Below are 26,343 nucleotides of genomic sequence, written 5' to 3' on the forward strand. Positions count from 1 at the left end.
TACATCATTGAAGGAAGTGTTTCTACCAGATGTTTTCACCACACTTGGTGACATCAGGTTGGCATATGCATATGTCTCTTTTATCCCTCCTATACTTATATGCTGGCATTTCTCTATATCTGAGAACCTCAGCTTCAGAATAAATAAGTCAGTGATAATGAATGTGAGAGGACTTTATAAACTGTGAAATGCTTTGAAAATGGTAATTACATTGGACTTTAGATTGGATTGTTATATAATTTGAAGTAGTTAAGTAATTTTCCAGGAAGAAGGGTTCCCTCGGCCAACTTCTCTACAGGTCTTTTTGTATGAGAGTGCTGTTTTTTCCCATCTAGTCCTGAGGCCTAAGTCCAAGAATATATCTACAGTCTGGAGTTTGATCCAAGCAGTGCTAGAAAGAAAAAAAATGAGGTGGGGGGTTTGGCTAGCCTCTGGGGCTAAGGGATGTGCCTTCTGTGTGTATTTGACTATTTTGACACCATGTACCTGAAGGGGTGTGGGGCAACTGGAATCCAGGTTGGTCTGTTGCTAAAATGACTATGATTAATTTAGGAAAACTAGGCACCTTAGCAGCAAAAGTATAACATTTGTTGTTATTGAAACCTGGCCTATTCTAGAGGAGTTACAGTAATTCCCATGACCTAGATTTGTTTTCTGCCTAAAAAAAAAGTTTAGGGCATTAGTGCTGTTGGTGGGTAAAGAAGAAAGACCTGGTTTCTTTGTCTTCAAAACTCCCTTTTAAAATCAGTCAAGTTATCTTTTTTCTTATGGTGTCTGTAAAATTAGGCTATGTAGAGGAGCAACAAATGTGATAAAATAGCGAGGTATATACTGTACATGGTAACACTCACATATAGGTGCACAGAGCATTGTATCAGAGTCTTTAAGGGTAAGATCCTTGGAATCAGACTGCAGCCTTTCTGACTTCAAATTCCAGCTCTACCACTTATTTGTTAATGAAAGCCTGAATATAGTGCTATATTTTTTAGCCTTAGCTTCTTCAGGTAGACTAGTAATGGCACTTACTTCATAGGGCTATTGTAAAGATCAAATGAGATACTTGTTACCTGACTCTCAGAAAGTACTTGGTTAATGTCAGTTACTGAACCTTACTAATGATCAAGGGCAGGCCAGAGATGAAGGAATTTCAGAAAAAAAATAGGGAAGAGAAAAAGAAAAAGTTACACTGTCCTCAAAGTGTAATGAGTGAATTAGAAATGTACTGCTGTAACAGTATGGGTTTGTGCTGACTATAGAACATATATTAATGCATGTAATAATGATAAATACACTCTGTGAATATTGTATGACCATTATAGTTTCTAAATGTCCAGTATAACCAAGGCAAGCCACCTGATTTGTTATGAGCAATCCATATTAGAGTGAGCTCCTCTTCCCATTCCCCTGTCCATTGCCACAGCCCAGCAAAGGCTCTAAGACACTGGTAGGTTACATGAAAGTTTATACCAAATGTTTAGTGCAGCTTAGCCTTGGTTCCCTTAGAAGGTGGCCCCCTAACCATATATATGTTGTCACCAACCCACCCAAACACCTCGGCAAACTCTTAAAGGCACTAAGGGTTGTGGCAGTGAAGGAGAATAATAATAAATCTGTACTCTTGAAGATGTTGAAATTCAGAGACATCTTTTTTTTTTTTTTTACGTCATGGAAATTGACATAATTCAGTTAGAGTTCAAGAGAACTGAGCAATTAGAGTTACAGCAAGGAATCTAGCCAAGTATGGGGTGTCCAGAAAAAACTCACCAAGGAAATGAGTTTGAAAATTAGCAGAGTCACATCAAGGGAAAGCAGAGCTTCTAAAGCTGGGCACACAAGACTAAAGAAATTTTTAGCCACAGACCAATAGCCAAAGTGAACATGGTAGAGAATGACGTAGAGTGGTCAGCTGGGTCATGCACAGTGTTTTAGGCCAGTTCAATAGTTTTCACTGTGAAATTAAAAGCAGTCAGAGGAGCAGAAGGACCAGGACATAGCTCACCTAGTATAGAGAACACTTTGCTGTGCTTGAGGTTGTGGTTTTGAGGCCTCAGTCACCACATGGGAGAGGCATGCAAAGGAGAATCTTCACAGTCAGTAGAACAGTGCTATGGTGTGTGTGTGTATTTGTCTGTCTGTCTCTCTTTCTCCCCCCTCCATATCTCACCTTTAAAAAAAGGAAAGACCCCCAGATCCCCACCTGTAGGAAAGTCACTTCATAAGCAGTGAAGCAAGTCTGCAGGTGTCTATCTTACCCTCCCCCCTCTCAATTTTTCTCTGTCCTATCCAATAAGATGGGGGGGGGTGGCCACCAGGAACATTGGATTTATAGTGCCAGCACCGAGCCCTAGCAATAACCCTGGAGGCAAAAACAAAAACAGAAAAGAAGGACAGACAGGAAGGAGAAGATTCTTTGGGAATAGTGTAGTCAAGTAGGTGCAAAACTCCAGCGAAATCTTGCCAGCAAAATAAAGTCAAAGACTAAGGACATAAAGTAAAGGTAGCACATAGGAGGTCCTTGATTAGATATCTGACACTACTAATAACCAGAATTGAGCTGTGCAAAATAAAATAACAATAGTCAGAAGATATCGTATTTTAACCAGCTAGTGGTACTGGATTGAAAGAGAGCAGAGTGGGAGTCGAGTTGGTTGCAGATTTTGGAACTATCTGTTTAAAGTGGAAACTTGTATGCAAAAAGGGGCCCTAACTTGCTGCAGTCGCCCAAATCCATTTTTCCCTGAAGAATGTTGGGGGGGCAGTAATATAGCTCAGTGAGTAGGGCATGTGTCTTGCCTTGTGCAAGACCCCTGTTTAAGCCCTAGGAACATACAATGTGCTTTGGCACTGAAAGAAACTCTAATGCTGTAATATCTCTCCTCTCTTTTGTCACTCTCTCTCTCTCTCCCTATCTCTAGCTTAATGAATTGTCCAAGGGCGGGAGAGGGGCAGTAAAATTATGCATGGTTGATGCCTTAGGTTATCATAAAAGAAATATATTTTACCTTTTTGCTTCATTTCATAGAATCAAAGTAGATAATGGTAGCTACTCACAGAGCTTTGAACTCTGGAGAATAGCAATATATTGTGAAGAGATTCTAGAGTATTGCTGTGACTGTCCTTAGGGCTGTAGGATGGAGGTATGGAGCAAACCATTTGGGCACTGTTTCCACTTCTCCTCACCTCTTTTTTTTCTTCTGGTTCACACTTTTTTCTTGATCCTGTAGTGTTTTTCCTTTTGTTATTTTTTATAATTTATTTTCCCTTTTGTTACCCTTGCTATTTATTGTTATAATTATTACTGTTGTTATTGATGTCATCATTGTTGGATAGGACAGAAAGAAATGGAGAGAGGAGGGGAAGACAGAGGGGGAAGAAAAGAGAGACACCTGCCTGTGAAGCGACTCCTCTGCAGGTGAGGAACCAGGGCCCGAATGGGGATCCTTACGCCAGTCCTTGCACTTCGCGCCATGTGCACTTAACCTGCTGTGCTACCGCCTGACCCCCAGTCTTTTTGTTATTTGGAAGCAGCTGTCTAAACAGCAAGATAGCGCTGAATGGCATCAATATATATATGAGGGATATTCCATCATTTTATGACTTTGTCAAACATCCAGTTATCTCTCTGTAGAGGAAGGAAGAAGCAGTGTGTAGCACAATATCACTCTAGTAGGCATACTTGCTTCCTTTCTTCTTCTCCTTGCCATCCTTCCAATTTAAGCATGTAGGTGTGGAGAATGAAGGAACAGCATTGATTTTTATTTTATAGCCCCTACTTTTTTTCTCCACAGATTCAAGCGTATAACTATTCTGTATACTCATTTTTACTGGATTTTCTTAGGGAGAAGAAGGCTTCTTTTAGCCTTGGCTGAACTGCAGCATGCCACAGTGGGGGAGTCTGGGCTCTGTGGTCTTGTTCACTCCTCTCCTGGCTCTGTCCTCTTTAGTTGTATAATTTCAGACAAAGTGCATAACTCCTCAGGACTTCAGTTTTCTCATCTGTGAAGTGGTTGTGATGATCATCTGAGCCTAAAGGGTTATCTTCATTTTGTGAAAGTACCCATCAGCGGCACTCTATCAGTTATTCAGAGCTTCAAGTCTGGCCTTTCCCTCATTAACCATTCCCAGAAAGAGGCTGACTGTGATTGGTGAGAATGATTTCAATCAACCCCTGATACAGTTCCCAGCTTATAGAGCAGCCAAGAAAAAAAAAAAAAAAAACCTACATTTATGACTCTGGTGAGTTTCTGTGACAGAGGGCTCTTAGCACCATCCAGCCTAAATTCACCTCAGCAAGTCCAAGGGTTATCCAGGCAACCCTGCAGTTTGATCAAGTAGAAAACAGGCAGTCAGTGGTGGTGGTGAGAGGATCCTGGAAATTAGAAGCCACACACACACCCCACCTGTAGTTCCAACAACTTCAATTCCCATGGTTCCAGCAACTTCAGTTCCCACTAATCCTTTGCAACTCAGGAGTTTGGAGCTTCTCTACCCTTGAGAAGGTAGTAAAAAGAAGAATGATATTTATTGCATCTTAGCTGTCCACCCACTCAGCCACTTTCAGAATTGGTAAGCTGGGGCCTACCCACTCCCTGCCTGGGAGCTGCAGAAAATGCACTACAAGACCTTATGCCTTCCCCCAGTTCTGAGGCCCTTGTGAGGAGGGAGCAGCTGGCATAGAAGGATCTCTTACAATTGACTGCAAAACAGAATCATTTTGAGGAAAAAGTGCTGTGAAGCCTCTGGTGAGGCTTTGGATGCCTCTGAGTGGGTGCCCTGAGGGCAGAGTGAATTTGGTGGCTCTGCTATAGCCTCCTGTGGAGGTAGTAGAAAATAAATGTTTTTTTAAAAACTTTTCTATACTATACATTTGAAGGATTTTTTTCTTTCTTTTCTTGTTTTTTGTGTGTTTTTTTTTTTTTTTTTGATAGAAGAGTGAGTTACAAGAGAAATATAGACAGAGTGGGAAGATAGCAGTAGCTCTTGAAATGTAGTTGAAGGAGGTGTAAGGCTCCTGGCTTCAAGGAGAATCAGGTCACAAAAGGTTCCTGGACAGTATATTAAGTGACACCACTAACAAACAGTGTGGCTTTCCTTGGCTGTACTTATTATTTTTTACCACCACTGAGACATTGACCAAATACCACCATGACAATAGCTGTCATTGATTAAGGAATTGTTTCATGCCAGGAGATTTACTCACCTTAACAGTCAGTCTGAAGTTTTATGAGGCTAGGTATTATTGCCCATGTTTAGGAGGTGAGAAAATGACTTACAGACTCCATGTGACTTTCAGCTAGCATTGACTGCAGATATCTGGCTCCAGCCATTGTGCTGTATTCTCTCTCTAGCCTTTTCTTTCATAGTTTGTAAATTTCAGATTATATCTATATTCTGTACCCTGAAATATCTCTTTCAAAGTTGTAGGTTATGACACAATAGTAAGTTGTGAAATTGATCCAGTAAATTTAAAAAGGATAAAGCAGAAGACATTATCAGAATTCATCACATTTATTTTCCCCACAACTTTTGTTTCTAGCATATGTATATATAGGCCTGACTTTTTAAATTTTTGCTTATGTTGTTTTTTAATGGGAGTGAGAGATCTGTAGATAAAAATACAGAGAGAGGAAGAAAGAGAGAGAGAGAGAGAGAGAGAGAGAGAGACCGGAACATTGTTTAGCTATGGATTATGTTGGAGCCTTGGCCAATAGAGTCTTTTGTATAACCACTATGCTGTCTCCTTAGCCTGTTCTGTTTTGTGCTATAACTCTGCATTATTACTTAAGTGCTACAAGGGGAAATGTAGTTCCCACCATGAGCTTGTCAGAAGGTTTGAGAGCTATTGTTCTGTAGTTATTATTATGAAGGTTAAATTAAAATTGTTTCAGTTCTTTGTGACTCTAAAGCACCTTATAAGTCTAAGTTATTATTTAACACTGGAAGCTGAAGCAAACCAATAAAGGAAGACAGATAAGACTTGCTGTGCTGTTACTCCATCCACTCAGTCCATAGATAGTTCTAATCTGTCACCATATGGTGTCTAGTGGACTCAGTACTTAGCTTTGGAATTCCTCCATGCAGCATACCAGACCTCTGGATGAAACCTATTTGAAAACCCAGCAATTTGTTGGAGTATATCATGTCCAGCCTGCAACTTTAAAGTACCATTTATCATTTATAGAGCTCTGACTCTCGTTTAAACACCAGGAAAACAGACATGATTCCTATGACAGCTTGGAGCTGTCTACATTACAGGCCGCAGAAGGGTTAGCTACTGTCTGCTTCCCTCATAGCATTCCCCCATTCCATCCTCCTCTGGAAATGGTTTGCTACCTCTTCCTCTCAAAGACTGTCATGCCAGTTCAAAGTCTGTATCTATTTAATCTGGAAACACAGTTGGTAAGAGAGCCTTCTTCTTTTTTTTTTCTTTTTATTTAAGAAAGGATAAATTAACAAAACCATAGGGTAGGAGGGGTACAACTCCACACAATTCCCACCACCCAATCTCCATATCCCATCCCCTCCCCTGATAGCTTTCCCATTCTCTATCCCTCTGGGAGCATGGACTCAGGGTCGTTGTGGTTTGCAGAAGGTGGAAGGCCTGGCTTCTGTAATTGCTTCCCTGCTGAACATGGATGTTGACTGGTCGGTCCATATTCCCAGTCTGCCTCTCTCTTTCTCTAGTAGGGTGGGTCTCTGGGGAAACAGAGCTCCAGGACACACTGGTGGGGTCTTCAGTCCAGGGAAGCCTGGCCGGCATCCTGATGACAGTTAACATACAAAGCCAAACTAATTGTTGAGCATTCATGGACCCAAAGCTTGGAATAGTGTAGAGGAAGTGTTAGGGGGGCACCCACCGCAAACTCTAGTGTACTTCTGCTTCCAGGTATATATTTTGCACTAGTTTATGGATAAGTGTGAACATATGCTCTCTCTCACAGAACCTGGTCTATATCTAGGTTTTGGGACTTTGTTAGAAAATGAACCACCTGGGATGGAATTAGAGAATACTATGAAAGGAAAGGTCTCACCTGAGTAATGAAGCTGAAGGGTTGTCATTCCACATGTGAAGTCTCTGGACACAGTCTGAGCTGAAGCATGTTGAGGTGGCAATCGTTGTGTTGATTAGGTTGCGATCGGCAGATGCAATATTATTTGATATGAACTGGGAGAGGCATGCGGGAAAGTGGGCCCTATCCTAAGGTCCCAGGACTGGGGGAAATATAAGGCCATTTTCCTTGGAATACACTCTCTCCTCATTAATTGCAAACATTCCAACAACTGCCCTGAAGGCATACCCTTAGAATCTTCCCTGCTTTTCAACTGTTAATACAGCACAGTTTCAAATAATCATAAAAGAAAACTGAACTGGACATTCTCCTGGTTAAAAATTGCATCAGGAGGAGCCAAGGAGTGTCATACCCATTAGAAGGTAGACTTTACCATCCATGATGATCGAGGTTAAACCTTGAACCCCAGGCATCTACAGGGAGTAGAGGTGTGTGGGGGGGGGACTTCACAAGTGGTGGACCAGTGCTGCAGGTGTCTCTCCTTTCTATGCCACACCCCATGTCTCTCTCTCTCTCTCTCTCTCTCTCGATATATCGAGAGAGAGAGAGAGAGAGAAACATCTGGAACTCTTTATCTGAAACCTGTACAGGAGGCCTGTAGAATGGAAAGTTCCCTCAAAAGGCAATTTGGAAACTGAGTAGAATGTGCAGTGCACAAGAAACATTAGTATATCAGTTTAAAAGTCAAGACTCAACTTGCTATTGTGAACTATGTGAGGAGGAGTTCCATCCACTCAATTACCAACTCAGAAAGGTGCCTCTGTTTTATAGCCCTCGCTAATGAATGAGTCCCATGGCCTCTCTGGACCCGGCTTCTCAATACACTGCCAGGCTGCCTCCCACACATCTGTAAATTCGTCAAGTTATAATGGATGACTGGTGCCAGCAGAGGCGAGGTCTAGACCTTTCTCTCTGGGATACATAGAGATCTCCAGCCATTAATAATTCATTCGAGAGTAATGAGCATAGCCATACCAAGTTGTGAGCAGTAATAATCAAGTGACAGATCAATTTATTACATCACTGTACCAAAAGATAATGGCTGTTAGTAATAAAGGTGCAAGATTTTCCCCCAGAAAGTTTCATTAAGACTTTGATCAATGTGTTTTTAAAGTTCTAAAATAAAATGGGTCATTAAAAAGGAAATGAGTTATGTTGGGTAGCTTCAAGCCTATTTATATTCAGAGTTGCTTATCCAGAATTACTGAACCATTTTTCCAAATGCCTGCAAATCAGAGTAATTATTACTTGTTAATTAACTCTAAGAAATGGAACACAACTCTAGACTTTCAAAAGGGAAGTTGTAATTGTTGCCATATATTCCTCCCCAAAAAACAATAATAGTTGAGATTTTTGTGAGTACATAACTATGTTGAGAATAATTGTTGTATGTCTACACAAAAACACCTATAATCTTTTAGCACCTCAAAGAACATTGTTTTAGCGTCTTGTGGGTCAGGTACTAAGCAATGATGGTAACAACTAAGATAAGCACAGTCTTTATCCTAAAGCAGCAATGGAGATGTTAATCACAAGTCACAAATAGAGGAACAGAACAACACTTCTCTCTTTGCTGGGTAGAAAGAAAAAATAAAGGAAGGGAGTCATTTAATCACAACCTTGTGGACCAGTTTGCTGAGTAGAGAAAAAAGAGTAAGAGTTGCAGCATGGGAAGTGGCAGGATGGATAAAGCATTGGACTCTGAAGCATGTGCCAGAGTGATGCTCTAGTTCTTCATCTCCCTCTCCCCCCTCCTTCTTACTCTCAATTAGTATATATTTTTACAAACAAAAGGAAGCATTATAGGAAGGGGGTGGCAAAGATAGAGGTGGAATTGGAAAGGTAATGTGTAGTGAATTATGTTATAGTGGTTACTACATGTCCCAAACATGAATTCACTGGATCTGAACAACAACTTAGTAACATAGATATATGTAAAAGAAGAGTAATCCAAAGCTTAGATATATTGAGTCACTTAACTATAAAATGAGGAAGTGGCCTTGGAGGTAGGCTGGGGAATTAAATTCTGATTTTATATTAAAAATAGTGAAACCCATTAAGGACTGATAATCACCATTATCCCGAAAATGTGAATGAAGCATTGTTAACACTTGCTCTGTGATGTATCACTGTATTCACTCTCAGAGAGCCTAGAGTAGTGTGAGGCATTTATAGTTTTCAGTGGAGGAATGACTTGGTGAGTGCTGAGTTGTAAGCAGTAACTAACCTAGTGGTGGCAAGCAGGGTGGTGCTGACCCTAAAGATTCTAGTTGGGGGGATTGTTGAGTTTATTTGCTTTTGTTGGATGTAGTGTTGAGAAACTTGATGGTGAATATATTTTTATATTGGTCTGAAATATTTAAATGCTTTCATACATAAATAACTTGTTGATTCATTTGTACAAGGGACTTCTATGTCAACAAAGGAAAGACTTAGCTCATATGGGAGGGGAAGTGTAAGGGCATGGAACTCACTTCCTGTACACAGAAGCTGATATTGAAAGTAGTTGATGTTACAAGCAGCTTGTAAATATGTATACTTGCTGACTGACTAAGGCCTAGGCCCAAAATCTTTCTGTCTTACCAGCCAAGACTTTGGATGTTTCCACTAACACTTACAGACCAGTAACATGATGCAGTTCTAGGCAAAATGGAAAACTGCAAGTAAAATCAGGAATGTCAGCCAGAACTCCATAAATGTTATAAAATGTTCTAGTTTGGATCAAAAACAAGACAAGATATTGGTGGCAAACCTTACTACAGGTGTTATTTAGCAATCAAAAAGTAATTTTTTTTTCCTAACTGCGCTGAACTTTTCCACAGCTAAAATTTCACAGACCTAACCACCCTGTGAACCTCATTCTTTCAGAAGAGGAAAATTTTATGAAATTATAATTTAACTTTAGAAATTTATAGAAAAGTACACATCTGTTGACAAAATTAGTTAATATAATATTTCTGTAGAAATTCGGTTTTAAAACCAACACTTAAGGAAGTAGAACCTCTTTTGCTCAAAAAGAAAAGTATACAAGAGAAACAGTGAAGGCATTTATAGAATTGTGTGAAAATGCTCATTATAAATAGCACTAACTGCAAGAAAGGTATGCCTGTGCAAACTGTCATCTCAGCCCAATTTCTCTCTAGTTTCCAGTTAGCAATAAATATTTTCTTTTTTTTAATTTATTTTTTATTTGAGAAAGGATAAATTAACAAAACCATAGGGTAGGAGGGGTACAACTTCACACAATTCCCACCACCCAATCTCCATATCCCATCCCCTCCCCTGATAGCTTTCCCATTCTCTATCCCTCTGGGACCATGGACCCAGGGTCATTGTGGGTTGCAGAAGGTGGAAGGTCTGGCTTCTGTAACTGCTTCCCCGCTGAACATGGGCGTTGACTGGTCGGTCCATACTCCCAGTCTGCCTCTCCCTTTCCCTAGTAGGGTGGGTCTCTGGGGAAGCAGAACTCCAGGACACATTGGTGGAGTCTTCAGTCCAGGGAAGCCTGGCCGGCATCCTGATGGCATCTGGAACCTGGTGGCTGAGCAGAGAGTTAACATACAAAGCCAAACAAATTGTTGAGCAATCATGGACCCAAAGGTTGTAATAGTGGAGAGGAAGTGTTGGGGGTGGGGGTACTCACTGCAGACTCTAGTGTACTTCTGCTTTCAGGTATATATTTTGCACTAGTTAATGGATAAGTGTGAACATATGCTCTCTCTCACAGAACCTGGTCTATATCTAGGTTTTGGGACTTTGTTAGAAAGTGAAGCACCCTGGATGGAATTAGAGAATACTATGAAAGGAAAGGTCTCACCCGAGTAATCAATCTGAAGGGTTGTCGTTCCAAATGTGAAGTCTCTGGACAGTCTGAGGTGAAGCATGTTGAGGTGGCAATCGTTGCGTTGATTAGGTTGCAATCAGCAGATGCAATATTATTTTATATGGATTGGGAGAGGCATGCGAGAAAGTGGGCCATGTCCTAAGGTTCCAGGACTGGGGGAAATATAGGCTCTATAGTGGAGATGTGAGGTTCCTGCTGTCTTAGGGTTCAAAAAGACAATGGATAGTTAAGGCTATCGTCACATTATTTGGTAATTGGGTTAACTTTGAAAAGTCCTTTTGTTAGGGTTTGCTGTATAGTACCCAGTATCTTGTATATAGCTATGCCACTGGTTGCTTCTGATCTATTTGGTCTAGGCTTTTCAGAGAGTCTGCATAACAAATACGCAGCCTATATATTAAAAAGACTCAGTCTGTGTTTTAAAAACTTCAAGACATACAATTAATTTTCACCCTCTCATATTAATTAACTAGTGATTTATATGACTACACTTTACTAGGAGTGTACATAAACACCATTCCCACCACTAAAAGATTGTGTCCCATCCCACCTACCCACCCCCACTCCCCACCGGTCCAGGAAGCTGCATGTCTACCCCTCACCACAGGGCTTTTACTTTGGTGGCCTACTTTCAATTTAGTCAGATCCTGCTTTTAGTTTCCCTTTCAGATCTTCTTTCTCAACTTCTGTTGATGAGTGGGATCATCCCATATTCATCTTATCTTTCTGACTTAGCTAACTTAACATAATTCCTCTAGCTCTGTCAAAGATGGGTCAGAGAAGATGGGTTCATTGTTCTTGATAGTTGTATAGTATTCCATTGTGTATATATACCACAGCTTTCTCAGCCACTCATCTGTTGTTGGGCACCTAGGTTGCTTCCAAGTTTTAGCTATTATGAATTGTGCTGCTATGAACATAGGAGTACACACCTCTTTTTGGTTGGGTGTTATGGAGTCCTTGGGGTATAACCCCAGGAGAGGAATTACTGGGTCATATGGAAGGTCCATGTCTAGCCTTGTGAGAGTTCTCCAGACTCCTCTGCACAGAGGCTGGACCAATTTACATTCCCACCAGCAATACAAAAGTGTTCCTCTGTCCCCACAGCCTCTCCAGCATTTGTTGCTGCTGTCCTTTTTGATGTATGCCATTCTTACTGGAGTGAGGTGGTATCTCAATGTTCTCTTAATTTGCATTTCTCTGACAATCAGTGACCTAGAGCAGTTTTTCATATGTTTGTTAGCCTTTTGGATCTCCTCTGAGGTGAATGTTTTGTTCATATCCTCTGCCCATTTTTGGATGGGGTCATTTGCTTTTTTGTTGCTAAGTTTGCTAAGCTCTTTATATATTTTGGTGATTAGTTTCTTGTCTGATGTATGGCATGTGAAGATCTTCTCCCAATCTGTGAGGGGTCTCTTTGTTTAATAGTTTCTTTGGATGTGCAGAAGCTTATCAATTTGATGTAGTCCCATTGGTTTGTTTCTGCTTTAGTGTTTCTTGCAATTGGGTTATTTCATCAAAGATGTCCTTGAGTTGTAGGTGGGAAAGTGTTTTACCAATGTTTTCCTCTAAGTATTTATTTATTTCTGGTCTAACATCCAGGTCTTTGATCCATTTGGAGTTAATTTTTGTTTCTGGTGAGATAAAGTGGTTCAGTTTCATTCTTCTGCATGTTACAACCCTGTTTTCCCAGCACCATTTATTGAAGAGAGCCTCCTTCTTCCATTTAATACTTCGGGCCCCCTATCAAAGATTAGATGTCCATAGGTGTGGAGATTCATTTTTGGGCTTTCAATTCTGTTCCACTGGTCTATGTGCCTATTTTTGATCCAGTACCATGCTGTTTTGATGATGATGGCTTTATAATATACTTTGAGATCTGGGAGTGTGATGCGTCCATTTCTGTTTCTTTACCTCAAGCTGGTTTTGGCAATTCTAGGTGTTTTCAGGTTCCAGATAAGTGGTTGTAGTGTTTGTTCTATTCTCTTAAAGAAGCTTGGTGGCACCTTGATGGGTATTGCATTAAATTTGTATATGGCTCTTGGGAGAATATTCAGTTTGATGATATTTATTCTTCCAATCCATGAGCATGGGATGTCTTTCCATTTCTTGGTATCAGTTTCTATTTCCTTGAGTAGCAACTCATAGTTTTCAGTATACAAGTCTTTCACTTCTTTGGTCAACTTTATTCCTAGGTATTTGATTGATTTTGCTGAAACAGTAAATGGGAGTGATTTCTGGATGTCATCTTCTTCAGATTTAGTGTTTGCATAAAGAAATGCCACTGATTTTTGTACATTGATTTTGCAGCCTGATACCTTGCTATATTGCCTAATAACTTCCAGTAGTTTTCTGCTGGATTCTTTAGGTTTTTCTATGTGTACTATCATATCATCTGCAAATAGTGAGAGCTTGACTTCTTCCCTTCCAATCTGTATTCCTTTGATTTCTTTCTCTTGCCTGATTGCTATGGCAAGAACTTCCAATACTATGTTGAACAGTAACGGTGACAGTGGACAGCCCTGTCTAGTCCCCAATCTGAGGAGGGATGCTTTCAGTTTCTGTCCATTGAGTATGATGCTGGCTGTAGGTTTGCTGTATATAGATTCCACTATCTTGAGGAATTTCCCATCTATTCCCGTTTTTTGTAGAGTTTTGAGCATGAATGGCTGTTGGATTTTGTTAATGGCTTTTTCTGCATCTATTGAGATAATCATATGGTGTTTGGCTTTGCTTTTATTCATGTGGTGAATGACATTGATTGACTTATGGATATTGAATGAGCCTTGCATTCCTGGGATGAATCCCACTTGGTCGTGATGAACAATCTTTTTGATTTGCTGCTGTATCTGTGTGGCCAAGATCTTGTTTAATATTTTGGCATCTATGTTCATCAGAGATATTGGTCTGTAGTTTTCCTTTTTTGTTCTATCCCTATCAGCTTTTGGTATCAGGGTGATGTTGGCTTCATAGAATGTGGAAGGGAGTATTCCTGTTTCTTCAATTTTATGGAAAAGCTTAAGAAGTATGGGTACTAACTGTTTCCTGAAAGTTTTGTAGAATTCGTTTGTGAAGCCATCTGGTCCAGGACTTTTGTTGTTGGGGAGATTCTTAATAACGGTTTCAATTTCCTTGTCTGTGATTGGTGCATTTAGATTTTGTAGTTCTTCTTGGTTCAGTTTTGGAAGGGCATATGTTTCTAGGAATTGTTCCATTTCTTCCAGATTCTCTAGCTTGGTGGCATATAGTTCTTTATAGAAGTTTCGCATGATTCTCTGGATTTCTGTGGTGTTGGTTGTGATATCTCCTCCATCGTTTACAATTCTATTACTTTTAGTCTTCTCTCGTTTTTGTTTGGTGTGTCTGGCTAGAGGTTTGTTAATTTTGTTTAATCTTTCAAAGAACCAACATTTGGCTTCATTGATCTTTTGTATGGTTATATTATTTTCAATGTTGTTTATTTCTGCTCTAATTTTAGTGATTTGTGTCCTTCTGGTTGCTTTAGGGTTCCTTTGTTCCTCTTCCTCTAAGTCCTTGCAGTGTGCAGTAAGGTTGTTCATTTGAGCTTTTTCTTGTTGTTTAATATGTGATTGTATGGCTATAAGTTTCCCTCTCAGTACTGCTTTAGCTGTGTCCCAAATATTTTGATAGGTTGTGTCTTCATTTTCATTTGTTTCCAGGAACATTTGAATTTCCTGCTTGAGTGACTCTCTGACCCAGTGGTTCTTAATGAGTATGTTGTTTAGTTTCTAAATCCTGTGATTTTTGATAATTTTCTGTTTGTTGTTAAATGTTAGTTTTACTACCCTGTGGTTTGAGAAGATACTTGGGATGATTTCAATGGTCTTGAATTTATTGATGCTGTCTTTGTGGCCTAACATGCGATCTATCCGTGAGTATGTGTTATGTGGATTTGAAAAGAAGGTGTATTCCAGTTTTTTGGGGTGAAGGACTCTGAAAATGTCCAAGAGGTCTAGTCTGTCAATGTCTTCATTTAATTCTCTTGTATCTTTGTTGATTCTCTGCTTTGTTGATCTGTCTAAGTGTGAGAGTGGGGTATTGAAGTCTCCCATTATTATTGTATTACTATTGATGTATTTTTGAAATTCTTTCAGTAGGTGCTTGATGTATTTAGATGGTCCCTATTTGTTAATAATTGTTAAGTCTTCTTGGCTGATTGATCCTCTAATAATTATGTAATGTCCTTGCCTATCTTTTATTACTTTATTTAATTTAAAATCTATCGTGTCTGAGATGAGAATGGCTGTTCCTCCCTTTTTTGTGGTCCGTTAGTCTGTATGATAGTTTTCCATCCTTTCACTTTAAGTCTGTGTTTATCTTGTTGTGTCAGATAGGATTCTTGCAAGCAGCATATGGTTGGGTTATGTCTTCTGATCCATCCCCCCACTCTGTGCCTTTTGATGGGTGAGTTTAAGCCATTGACATTAATTGATATTATGGATTTAATGTATTGTAGTGCCATTGTTCAACCAGTTTTTGTTTGCTCTGGTATATTGCAAGTATTATAGTGATGTTCTTGTTTATAAAAGGTCTTTTAGAACCTCTTTCAGGGCCGGCTTGGTGATGGTTGCCTCCTTTAACTGTTGTTTGTCTAAGAAGGTTTTGATCCCTCCATCTAGTTTGAATGAAAGGCTAGCAGGATATATTATTATCCTTAGTTGAAACCCTTTTTCATTCAGGGCTCAATACATATCTTGCCATTCTCTTCTGGCTTTTAGAGTTTGAGTGGAGAAGTCTGCTGATAGTCTTATGGGTTTTCCCCTGTATGTGACTTTTTGTTTTTCTCTTGCAGCCTTTAGGATCCTTTCTTTCTCCTTACTTCTTCTCATTGTGTCTATGATGTGTCTTTGTGTCTTCAGGTCTTGGTTGATTCTGTTTGGTACTCTCTGGGCCTCTTCAATCTTGATGTCCTTTCTGTTATTCAGGTCTGGGAAGTTTTCTTCTATTATTTCCTCTAGAATTTTTCCTTCTCCTTCTCTTTATTTCTCTGGCAGGCCAATTGTACGAATGTTACTTCTTTTGAGGTCATCCCATATGTCTCTGTTGTTGTTTTCAGAGTCTCTCAATCTCCTTTTGAGCTCTTTCACCTCTTTCTTAGTTTTGTCTAACTCATCCTCTGTCTAAATCTGTTTTCTGCTTCTGTTAGTCTGCTTTTTCTCCCCTCAGCTTCTTTCCTCAGTTCAGCTATTTCAGCTTTCAGTTCTCTAATTGCCTCAAGATAGTCAGTATTTTCCTTGGGGGTCTCAACTGTTGTTTCCCTAATACTGGAAACAACATTCCTTTCCTCCAATGTTGTTTTCATTTCTGTGATTAATAAGTTTATTATTGCTTGCATACTTTTCTTATCTATGGTTACTTCTGACTGACTTGTAGTTTCTTCTGGGCTCTTGTCTTCATTCATTGGAGTAGCAGTTTTATTTGTTTTTGATCTACCCATTTTTTTGATTTATGTGTTTCTTATTTTTATGTTCTGTTGTTCCTCAGTTGTTGTGTTTTGAGTACAAGCAACACTGTACTAAATACCTTTATGACAAATGCAATCACCAACCTCAGGAATTACAGTAGCAACTGAAGCAAGGATTGAAACAGTTTAATCACTACCAGTTAGCCAAACAATTTCTCAAGTCCGTGAAAATATAGCAACCAAGTCTAAGTGAAGAAGAAAGAGAAAGGAAAGAAGGGATAGCAAGAATAGACAGTTATTCAAATCTACTATCCACTGTATATTCTAGGGGTAGCAAGAGGAGAAAGGGAAGTAGAGCAGAGATACACACATAGAGAGTCCACTCTGAGTCAGATTTCTTCCCCAAAATAATTCACAAATGAATATCAGTGAATTCAGAAAGACAAAGAAGAAGGAAGGAAGAAATGGAAGACAAGATAAAAAAAAGAGAAACAAGAGAGAGAAAAGAAAAAAGATAAGAAAAAGAGCTGTAATAAAAGAACAGTGAAAGGAAACTTTTTCAATTGATTCATTTATTTTTTTATTTTATTTTATTTTATTGTTTTAATTAGCTAGGTGGAGGGATATGGGGAGAGTCTGTCGAGGAGGTAGGAGTAGTGAGACAAGTTCCTCTCGCAATGGCTAGCAATGAAAGATACCCTAAGAGTTAATTCTGGTCAACCTAAAGGGGGGGGGAAGAGATACACCTTTATATATATTATTATATATTAATAATCAAATAGAGCAAGGTAAAAAACCTGTCCAAGTTTTCCTCAACGTCCTGAGCAGAGGCAGCTGATTGTTAAGAAAGGAAAAAAAAAAAAGAAAAAAAAAAAAACCTCAGGACTAGACAAGAGTAGCAGGAATAGACAGTTATGCAAATCTACTATCCACTGTATATTCTTGGGGTAGCTAAAGGAGAAAGGGAAGTAGAGCAGAGATACACGCAGAGAGAGTCCACTCTGAGTCAGATTTCTTCCCCAAAATAATTCCCAAATGTGTATCAGTGAATTCAGAAAGCTGAAGGAGGAAGGAAGCAAGGATGACAAGAATGAGAAAAAGAAGAAAAAAAGAGAGAAAAGAAAAAGAACATTAATAAAAGAGCTGTGAAAGGAAAGAGTTTTTTATTTATTTATTTATTATTATTTAATTAGCTATTCGGGGTGGGGGGAGAGAATGGGTAGGGACAGTAGGAAAAGTGAAACAAGTTATTTTAGCAGTGAATAAGACTCCCAGTCCGCTAGCATTGGAAAATACACTAGGAGTTAATTCTGGTCAACCTGAAGGAGAGGGGGAAAAGGGTATGTGTTTATCTTGTATTTATAATAAAATAGAACAGAGTAAAAAACCTGTCCTGTCTTCAGCTTGGATGGCTCCAGATTGCCTCATGCCCCCTGAGCAGTGGCAGTTGGTTGGCTACTTAGAAAGAAAAAAGGCCAAAGGTTTCAAAAGGGAATAGAATTAGAATGAATGACATCCCCTGGTGGGACAGGAATCTTGGTAATGAAAGAAGCTCAGTGGGGGAGCCTGCTAGGAACAGATCTCTGGTCCCCAGGAACTGGTTATGGGGGGGGGGAGGGAGGAGGGAGTGGTGTGCTTAGGGGATAATAATTTAAAAGAAAACATTTTTTCCCTTTCTTTTTACTCTTATATTCTAACCCAAATTGAGTTATAGTCACACCTCCTTGGTGTCACCATTAGGACCCATATTGACTGGCCTACTAAAGGCAAAAAATCCTACCGTTTCCAGTAGATGTGGTCGGAGCTCAAGCCACTAGCAGCTTCTCATTCCGCCATCTTCTGGAATCCCCCCTAATAAATATTTTCTTTCTTCTAACAGATGATTTAGAGAAGCCCCCAGTATTTTCTTAGCAATGTCAATTAGCCTTTTTGTTTGTTTGGTTGATTTTTTAATTGTTGTCAAGGTTATCTCTGGGACTTAGTGTCAGCACTACAAATCCAACACTGCTGGCAGCCATTTTTTCCCATTTTTTTTCTTTCCTTTCTTTCTGTTTTGTTTCATAGGATAGAAATTAAGAGTAAGGGTCTACGGCCATACCACCCTGAACACGCCCAATCTTGTCTGATCTCGGAAGAAATTAAGAGTAAGGAAGTCAGGCTGTAGCACAGCGGGTTAAGCGCAGGTGGCACAAAGCTCAAGGACTGGCTTAAGGATCCCAGTTCAAGACCCTGACTCACCACCTACAGGGGAGTCACTTCACAAGCGATGAAGCAGGTCTGCAGGTGTCTATCTCTCCCCTTCTGTCTTCCCCCTCCTCTCCCCATTTCTCTCTGTCCTATCCAGCAACGACGAGAACAATAATAACTACAACAATAAAACAACAAGGGCAACAAAAGGAAATAAATAAATAAAGTAAATATTTTAATTTTTTTTAATTAAAAAAAATTAAGAGTAAAAGGGAGGGGGCCCGGGCAGTAGTGCACTGGGTTAAGCACACGTAGTTTGAAATGGAAGGACTCATGCAAGGATCCCACTTTGAGCCCCTGACTCCCCACCTGCAAGGAGGTCACTTCACAAGTGGTGTAGCAGGTCTGCAGCTATCTGTCTTTCTCTCCCCTTTCTGTCTTCCCCATCTCTCTCAATTTCTCTCTGTCCTATCCAACAACAATAACAGCAACAAAAATAAAGGGGAAAATATGGCCACCAGGAGTGGTGGATTTCTTGTGCAGGCACCAAGACCCAGTGGATAACCCTGGAGGTAAAATATAAAAAACAGAAGAGGGAGAGAGAAAGATAGACACCTGCTGCAGCCCTGCTTGACCATTCAGCTTTCCCCCTACAGTTGGAAAGACGGGTCTTTATGCTTGGTAATGTGTACTTTCAACTAGGTGTACCACCACCTGGCCCCCAGCCTTGGCTTTCAGTTTATTTGTTGTCAATAGATTGCATATTTTTACACACAATACCAACAAATGAACAATTAAATATTCTGGCTAGACTATTGTGGCCTGGGTGCAGAGTTCAGATGATACTTTTTGAGTATTCCTTTATAAAAAAAAATATGCATGTTTGGCAAGTTACTGAGACCCAGCTACCACTGATCTTGTATATGCCTTAGACTTTAAGTATTATAAGTGACAGTATAAATACACACATGTACATGGATATGTGCAGGAGTAAAATTTTATTCCAGTTTATGCTGCATTTCACTTAATGTAAGTTACATTTTCATGTAATTGGGACTCTAATACTTTGAGTCTAAAGTGTTGGATGTCTTGACTATATTTTAAATGCCCAGATCTACTCATTTTAAAAATTAGATCTAACTGGTGTCAATGTTTACAAATATATTAAGGCTGTCAAGAGTTTTTAATATTTGCACTAGAGAACATGCAAATGATTATAGTGGATTTGGTGGCAGCTAAGAGAAAAAGTCATAACTAAAATGGATTAGCAGTTACCTGAATTTGTAGAATAAAGATTCAGTTGTGTGCAGGTTCAGGTTTGGAAGGCAAATGCTCTGATTGGTTATTTTAGTCAAAATGGAAATGGTAAGTAGGGATGCATCCTAAAATAATAAGTACAGTAGTCTGAACACTCATCATTTCTGAAGCCTTGGTACAGTTAGGAAACTCTTGGGACAGCTAAGATTTTCAAAGATGCCTCGAGCTTTGGCCCCTAGCAGTAGAACACAGGGAAGTCTTCTGTCTCATCTATATGATCTCTCTCATCTTTGCTTTTTGTTTTCCTTCCCCTCAGTGTTGCTAACAACCACAAGCAAAATTTGATGACAGTGGCAAATCTGGGAGTGGTGTTTGGACCCACACTCCTGAGGCCTCAGGAAGAAACAGTAGCAGCCATCATGGATATCAAATTTCAAAACATTGTCATTGAGATTCTCATCGAAAATCATGAAAAGGTAATATATAATTGGTCACTTTGAGTGAAGAATTTACTTTGGGGAAAATGAGTTATAATTGGCACTGAAGGATGGCATTGCTTATGGATGGATATCCTCACTGTGGTGATGCAGGTCCTGATGATGGTTACAGTTGGTGATGCTGGCTATGGCAACAATAGGCATCTTGGTGATGGAAGTGATGGACAACACTTATTGAACATTTTTTTCTGGGTACTATACAAAGTACAGTAGACATTTTACCCTCACAATTCAATTAAGGAAATACTATATTTTAAAAGTATCCATTTCCCATTTTTAAAAATTGTTTACATAATATATATTTTTGAGGGTGATTTTTTTTGTTTAGTTACTTATTTATGAGATAGTCAGAACTGACTGGTGTATGTGCTGCTGTGGATGTAGACCTTATCCTGGAGAGTCTGATACTCCGTCCACTTCCTGGGCCATGAGGCATCATCATCACCATTATTATTACTATTACACTACAGATAGTGATTTATTTTCACTTATGTTGAAATTGTGTCATATTTTCCTAATCTACAGTTTGGCTTTATATTTTGCAATTGGTGTCTTTTTTCATAGAGAGTGTGTGTGTGTGTGTGTGTGTGTGTGTGTAAATGAAGTCTATCTTTTCTTCAAAGGCACTTGGTTTTTTATCTCGAAAAGCTCTTTCTTCTTCATCCACTCAGTGAAGTATATTGATACAAAGCATCCCTTACACAATAGAGGGTAAGAACAGGCATGAAACATAACCATTTCTTCTGCTTCAGTGAAATGTAGCAAATCCTAGAAAGAATTTTCAGTACTTGAAGGCTCCCTGTGGGCATGATGTGAAAGCCACAGCACTAGAATCTACTAAAAAATGGTATCAAGGGACTGGGTAGTTGCACACCTGATTTAGCTCACATGTTACAGTGCTCAAGTACCCAGGTTCAAGCCCCCAGTCGCCACCTGCAGGGGGAAAGCTATGCAAGTGGTGGAGTAGTGCTGCAGATGTCTCTCTGTCTCTCTCCCTCTCTGTCATTCCCTTCCCTCTTGACTTCTTGCTATTTCTATCCAATAAATAAAGATAATGCAAAAAAAATTAAATGCTATCATTCCCGAAAAAAAACTTTACCTGGAGTAGGGAATAAATTGTGCTGGATAACCTCTAAAATACATCTAGAATCTTGACGGCTTTTCACTACCTGTACAGGCAACACTGACATAGCCACTATTATCTCTTGTCTGTATTTTTATAAGAACCTTCTGGTTTGTTTTACTGTCCTCACCTTTTAACTATCCTATAATCAGTTACCAAAGTATGATATTGAATATCTAATCAAATCATGTCAATTGTCTGCTAAAGACTATCCCATGTCTTCCCATTTCACTGAGTCAAAGTCAGAGCCCCAAGAAGATCCTGCAAGATTCTATTAGGTTATCAGAAAAGTCATGACATTTTCCTATGAAAAATGTACCGTAACTTTCCTAGCAACCCAATATACAGTCTCTCCTTATCTCTGTTACTAGCTATGTATCTCCAGTGGCCTCCTCCCCCCATTTTTCTCATGTGGAAATGATTCCAGGGCCTCATGCCTGCATGATACTGCTATTGAATACCTTTCCCAGGCCAATGGTTTTCATTATTAATTTTAGACAAAGAGAGTACTGCTCTACTATCCATAAAACTATGCTGATGCTACTTCTGATGCTCCAATGATGTGCTAATGCTTGAAACCACAGCCTTATATACAAAGATATGTGTACTCTACTGGGTGAGCTATTTTCTGGCCCCTGACCTCATCTGTTTTCTCAGGACCCTTTTCTTTATTTCATTCTTGAAGCTAGCATAATAGCTTTTCTGTTAACTCATACACAGTACCCACTCCCACCTCCAGGCTTTTGCAGTTTCTTCCCACCACTGTGGACACTTTCTCCATTTAGGCACATGATTTTTTCCCGCACCCACCATCTTTGTGGAATCTACCTAGATCACTATTTAAATTTGAAGACATCTCCAGCCTCCAGCACATCTGCTTCCTTGACCCTGCTATATATCTCTCTCCTTAGCAATTACCTCTCCCTAGCATATTATTTAATGTGCTTATTGATAAGACCTACTGCTTTTCTGGCTGCTGCTGTTGCATTATATAGTATATACCACATAATTGCAAAAACCAGTGTCATTTCTGTTTCTTGCTTTGTCCCCAGCTCCTCAGTAGACACTCGGTGTGTTAGGTGAATGAATAAATTTGTAGTACCAAACCTCAAAGATGGCTCCCAGCAACCCTTGTCTGCTATTCACTCTTTTGTATACTGTGAGGAGATAAGTCCTAATTGATCAGCACTTGGGTCTATTGATTTCAGTGTGAATATTAGGATAGTCAGTCAAAAGTAATAGACTGACTTTGGAGCACTAAGAAAACCTCACAGCATTTGATTTGAATTCTGAGCTTCTACTTTGGAGAAGCAAGCCACAAAAATTGTGAGGGTAGTCACATAGCTATGTGGGCAGGAAGCAAGACTTCCTGTCACCAGTTATACTAATTTACTAGCCAAGTTATTTGCCACTTGAGTGCCAGTGAAGTGAGTTTGCCATTTTGATAGTGCTTCTTTACCTCTGGTCAAGCCTTCAGATGATGCACCCCCAACCTTATAAAAGACCACTGAGCTGAGCCTTTCCTGGATATTTGACCATAGAAACTGGGAGAAATAATAAGTGTGTTTGTAATAAGTTAATAGGGGTTTTTTGAGAGGGGTTATAATTTGTTATAAAGTATTAATAACTAGGTCTGGGTGGTGGCTTATACTGTACAGTGAATACTTTACCATGCCCGAGGACCCAGGTTCAAGCCCCTCGCCCCCAGTTCCCACTTCCAAGTGGGGAAGTTTCATCAGCAATGGAAAAATTTTGCAAGTGCCTCCCTTTTATTTGTCACTGCCTCTCTCTGTTCTCTCTCAAACTCTATCAAAACCAGAAAAAAATGGCTACTAGGTATCTAGGAGTATGGATCGACCAGGCACCTGCCCACATGTCAGCAGGAAGCAGTTACAGAAACATGAAACTCCATCCTTCAACATCCCAAAAAGAATTCTGGTCCATATTCCTAAATGGGGAAATGTTAAGGCTAGAGAATAAATGGGCAGAACCTGGGGAACATGGGCAGTAGTGTGACATGCTAGAGTACTTCTTCCCCAGACACAGAGGCTTCCCATGTTACTAGAGAAAGAAGTTTTTAACTTAAGATATGGGTGTGGCTTAGAAAAGAAACAGACAAGCTTAGAAGTGTATAAACTGGTTCTGTGGGTATGGTTTCCCTCCCTGCTCATGAGCCTGTTAACATGTTAGTAAAGTTTATAGCTGAGTGCCTAGAAACAGTTAAGTTACAACTGGTACAGAGAGAAAGTGCACTGAAGTAATCCAGTACATCAGGAAAGATTTCCTGGTTACAAGAAGAGAAGGGGATGAAAAGAAAAATCTGCAGGCTCCTGGTGGACGCCCACTTATACATTGCCGCATCTGATTGGTGGGCTCTGATGGTAGCCAACATGCTCTCTCTCACCTTTATTGTCAGCACCTTGGTGGACATTGTTTCTAACTAATCAGCTTGTGCTGTGCCCAGTTTGAAACTGATAAAAGCTGAGTGCTTTGGGACAAGCTGTACGAGTCTGGTAGGAATCAGCCTGTAACCCCTTAATGTAAAATAAAGGTAACTCCCTGCTCTCAAAAAAAAAAGCTACTAGTCATAGTGTAGCTGTGCAAGCACTCATTCCTCAGCAACAATTTTCATGGCAGAAAAAAAAGAAAGAAAAGAGCACAAAAACTAATATGCAACCTCTTAATGCAAAGTTTCACAAAAATAGCAGGTATCCTGCACAGGTCTTATTATCAGTATATACCACTGGCCCCACTTTACATGGTTAATAAAGAGATAAAGACTGGGGAGTCGGGATGTAGTGCAGAGGGTTAAGTGCAGGTGGCTCACAGTGCAAGGACCGGTATAAGGATCCCAGTTCGAGCCCCCGTTTATCTTTCTCTCCCCCCCTCTGTCTTGCCCTCCTCTCTCCATTTCTCTCTGTCCTATCCAACAATGACAACAATAATAACTACAACAATAAAAAGACAACAATGGCAGCAAAAGGGAATAAATAAATATTAAGAAAAAAAGATAAAGACTGATTCATTTGAGCGAACTAACATCTCAAATATAATAAATTAGCTATAGGATGAGTTTACATTATGTATAATAAAATGAATTCATGAAAAAGGAATATGATGGAATAGTAAATAGCATGATTTTGTTTGTTTGTTTGTTTTTGCCTCCAAGGTTATCACTGGGGCCATGAATCTACTGCTCCTGGAGGCAGGTTTTTTTTTTCCCTCCATTTTATTGGATAGAACAGAGAGAACTTGAGAGAGGAACAGGAGATAGAGAAGTGGAGAGAAAGACAGACACCTACACACCTGCTTCACAGCTCATGAAACATCCCCCTCTGCAGGTGGGGAGCCAGGGGATCGAACCCAGATCTTTATGTGGGTCCTTGTGCTTCATACTGTGTGCACTTAGCCAGGTGTACCAGTACCCAAGCACTGTCCTCCCCTCCTTTAGCATGGTTTTTAAAGACAAATCAGTTGAATTTAATGCTGCCTTAGGCATGGAAAATAGAAGTAGAAATGAAATGTGAAATGCGTAACTTGCCTATAAGGATATGAGTAGGAAATAGTGACAACTATTCTGGTTTGATGAATTATAAGATATACTGAGGTACATATTAAAAGAATATTGTGGTGCTTCATTATATGTCCTTTTTTATTAATCTGTGTCAGCGAGTGGAATGAATCACAGTGGGATATATGCTTCTGTTAAAGCAGATACAGTAGCACAAGTGAAAGCATTTCTGAGATGAAGGCTGTAAAAGAGTGTGTGCCTCAAGTTCTGAAGAGCCTAGGATACCCCACTGTTAGATGTTTTTAATCTAGGGTCAATACTGGGCTAGAGTTGCCTGCAAAAATCTGTGTATGTGCAGTTTTTCTTGGAAGAAGTTCCTAAGTATCCACCCAATTTTTCTTTCTGATTAAAAAAAAAGTGTTCATGTTTTCTAGTTCCTCCTGTATTACTTTTGGGTTGCATGCTTCTAAGAACTTTTCCATCTCTTCCAGTTTTGCTGGTTTGGTGTCATATAGTTGTTTATAGGAGTCTTACATAATATTTTGGATCTCTATGATGTCTTCTGTGATCTCTGCCTTTTCGTTTGCAATACAACTTATTTGGGCTTTGACCCCACCCCATTTTAGTGAGTCTGCCCATGTTCATCAATTTATCAAAAAGGTGGTATATGCTCTCATGCTGAATGTAAGCACTAGTACAATTACCAAATATATGCCCTCTACATACTACTCTTCCATGTTGTCAAGGACATTTTATTTGTGTCTTGGGTTAAAATTGTGAGGAACCTAGAAGAGAATACTGACAGAAGCTATAGAAACCCAAGCATCTAGCCATTGGAGTTCACAAATAGACAAAGGAGACAGGAAATCGTGAGATGCCTGTTTTCAATGATCTGTTGCAGTGTAGCAGTCATCTCAACCCTATTGACACTAGCAGCAGTAAACTTTTTCTTTCTTTTATGGCTCACTGTACTATAGCCCAAAATCTGGTGAGGGTTTATGTGTGTCCTCCCATAGGATATCAAGTGGGATGACTTGACTGGGAATGGACAACCCAAGGTGGCCTTAGTACACATATAGGGGACCCTAGTACTGGCTGTTGTTGTCAAGCTTCTGAGTTCAAAGTTTAAAGGGCAAAGCTCTTTCCATGCTTGTATTAAGGTAATGATTACTTATTTAAAATATTTATTTCTGTGTCTGCAGGCTCTTATCCCCAACACTGAGCATAACATATTGAGCCTTTAAACATCAAAGTAGACCAATACTATGGGAGTAGAGTAGAATTTATCAGTAATTACTCACTTTTAGTTAAGATTATTGAAGCAAAAAAGCACAATGGTGAATGCTTTCACTGCCTAGGATACTCCAAAATTCTACTTCTTACAAAGTTTTTATTTTTTTTACTGGGATATTAATGTTTTATACCCAAC

General features: G+C 39.6%; 1 protein-coding gene across 7 annotated transcripts in view; it reads left to right on the top strand.

The window, feature by feature from the left end:
- The window catches only part of ARHGAP26 (Rho GTPase activating protein 26), a 567,323-nt gene that overhangs the window by 410,776 nt on the left and 130,204 nt on the right, over window positions 1-26,343 (top strand). For all 7 annotated transcript variants that reach the window (XM_060180212.1, XM_060180211.1, XM_007518998.3 and 4 more), the window contains exon 18: window positions 20,100-20,259. In XM_060180212.1, the coding sequence (XP_060036195.1) occupies window positions 20,100-20,259 (160 nt within the window). The remainder of the gene's footprint in view (window positions 1-20,099; window positions 20,260-26,343) is intronic.

Source organism: Erinaceus europaeus, chromosome 2 (genome assembly GCF_950295315.1).
Source record: "Erinaceus europaeus chromosome 2, mEriEur2.1, whole genome shotgun sequence".
NCBI classification, from domain to species: domain Eukaryota; kingdom Metazoa; phylum Chordata; class Mammalia; order Eulipotyphla; family Erinaceidae; genus Erinaceus; species Erinaceus europaeus.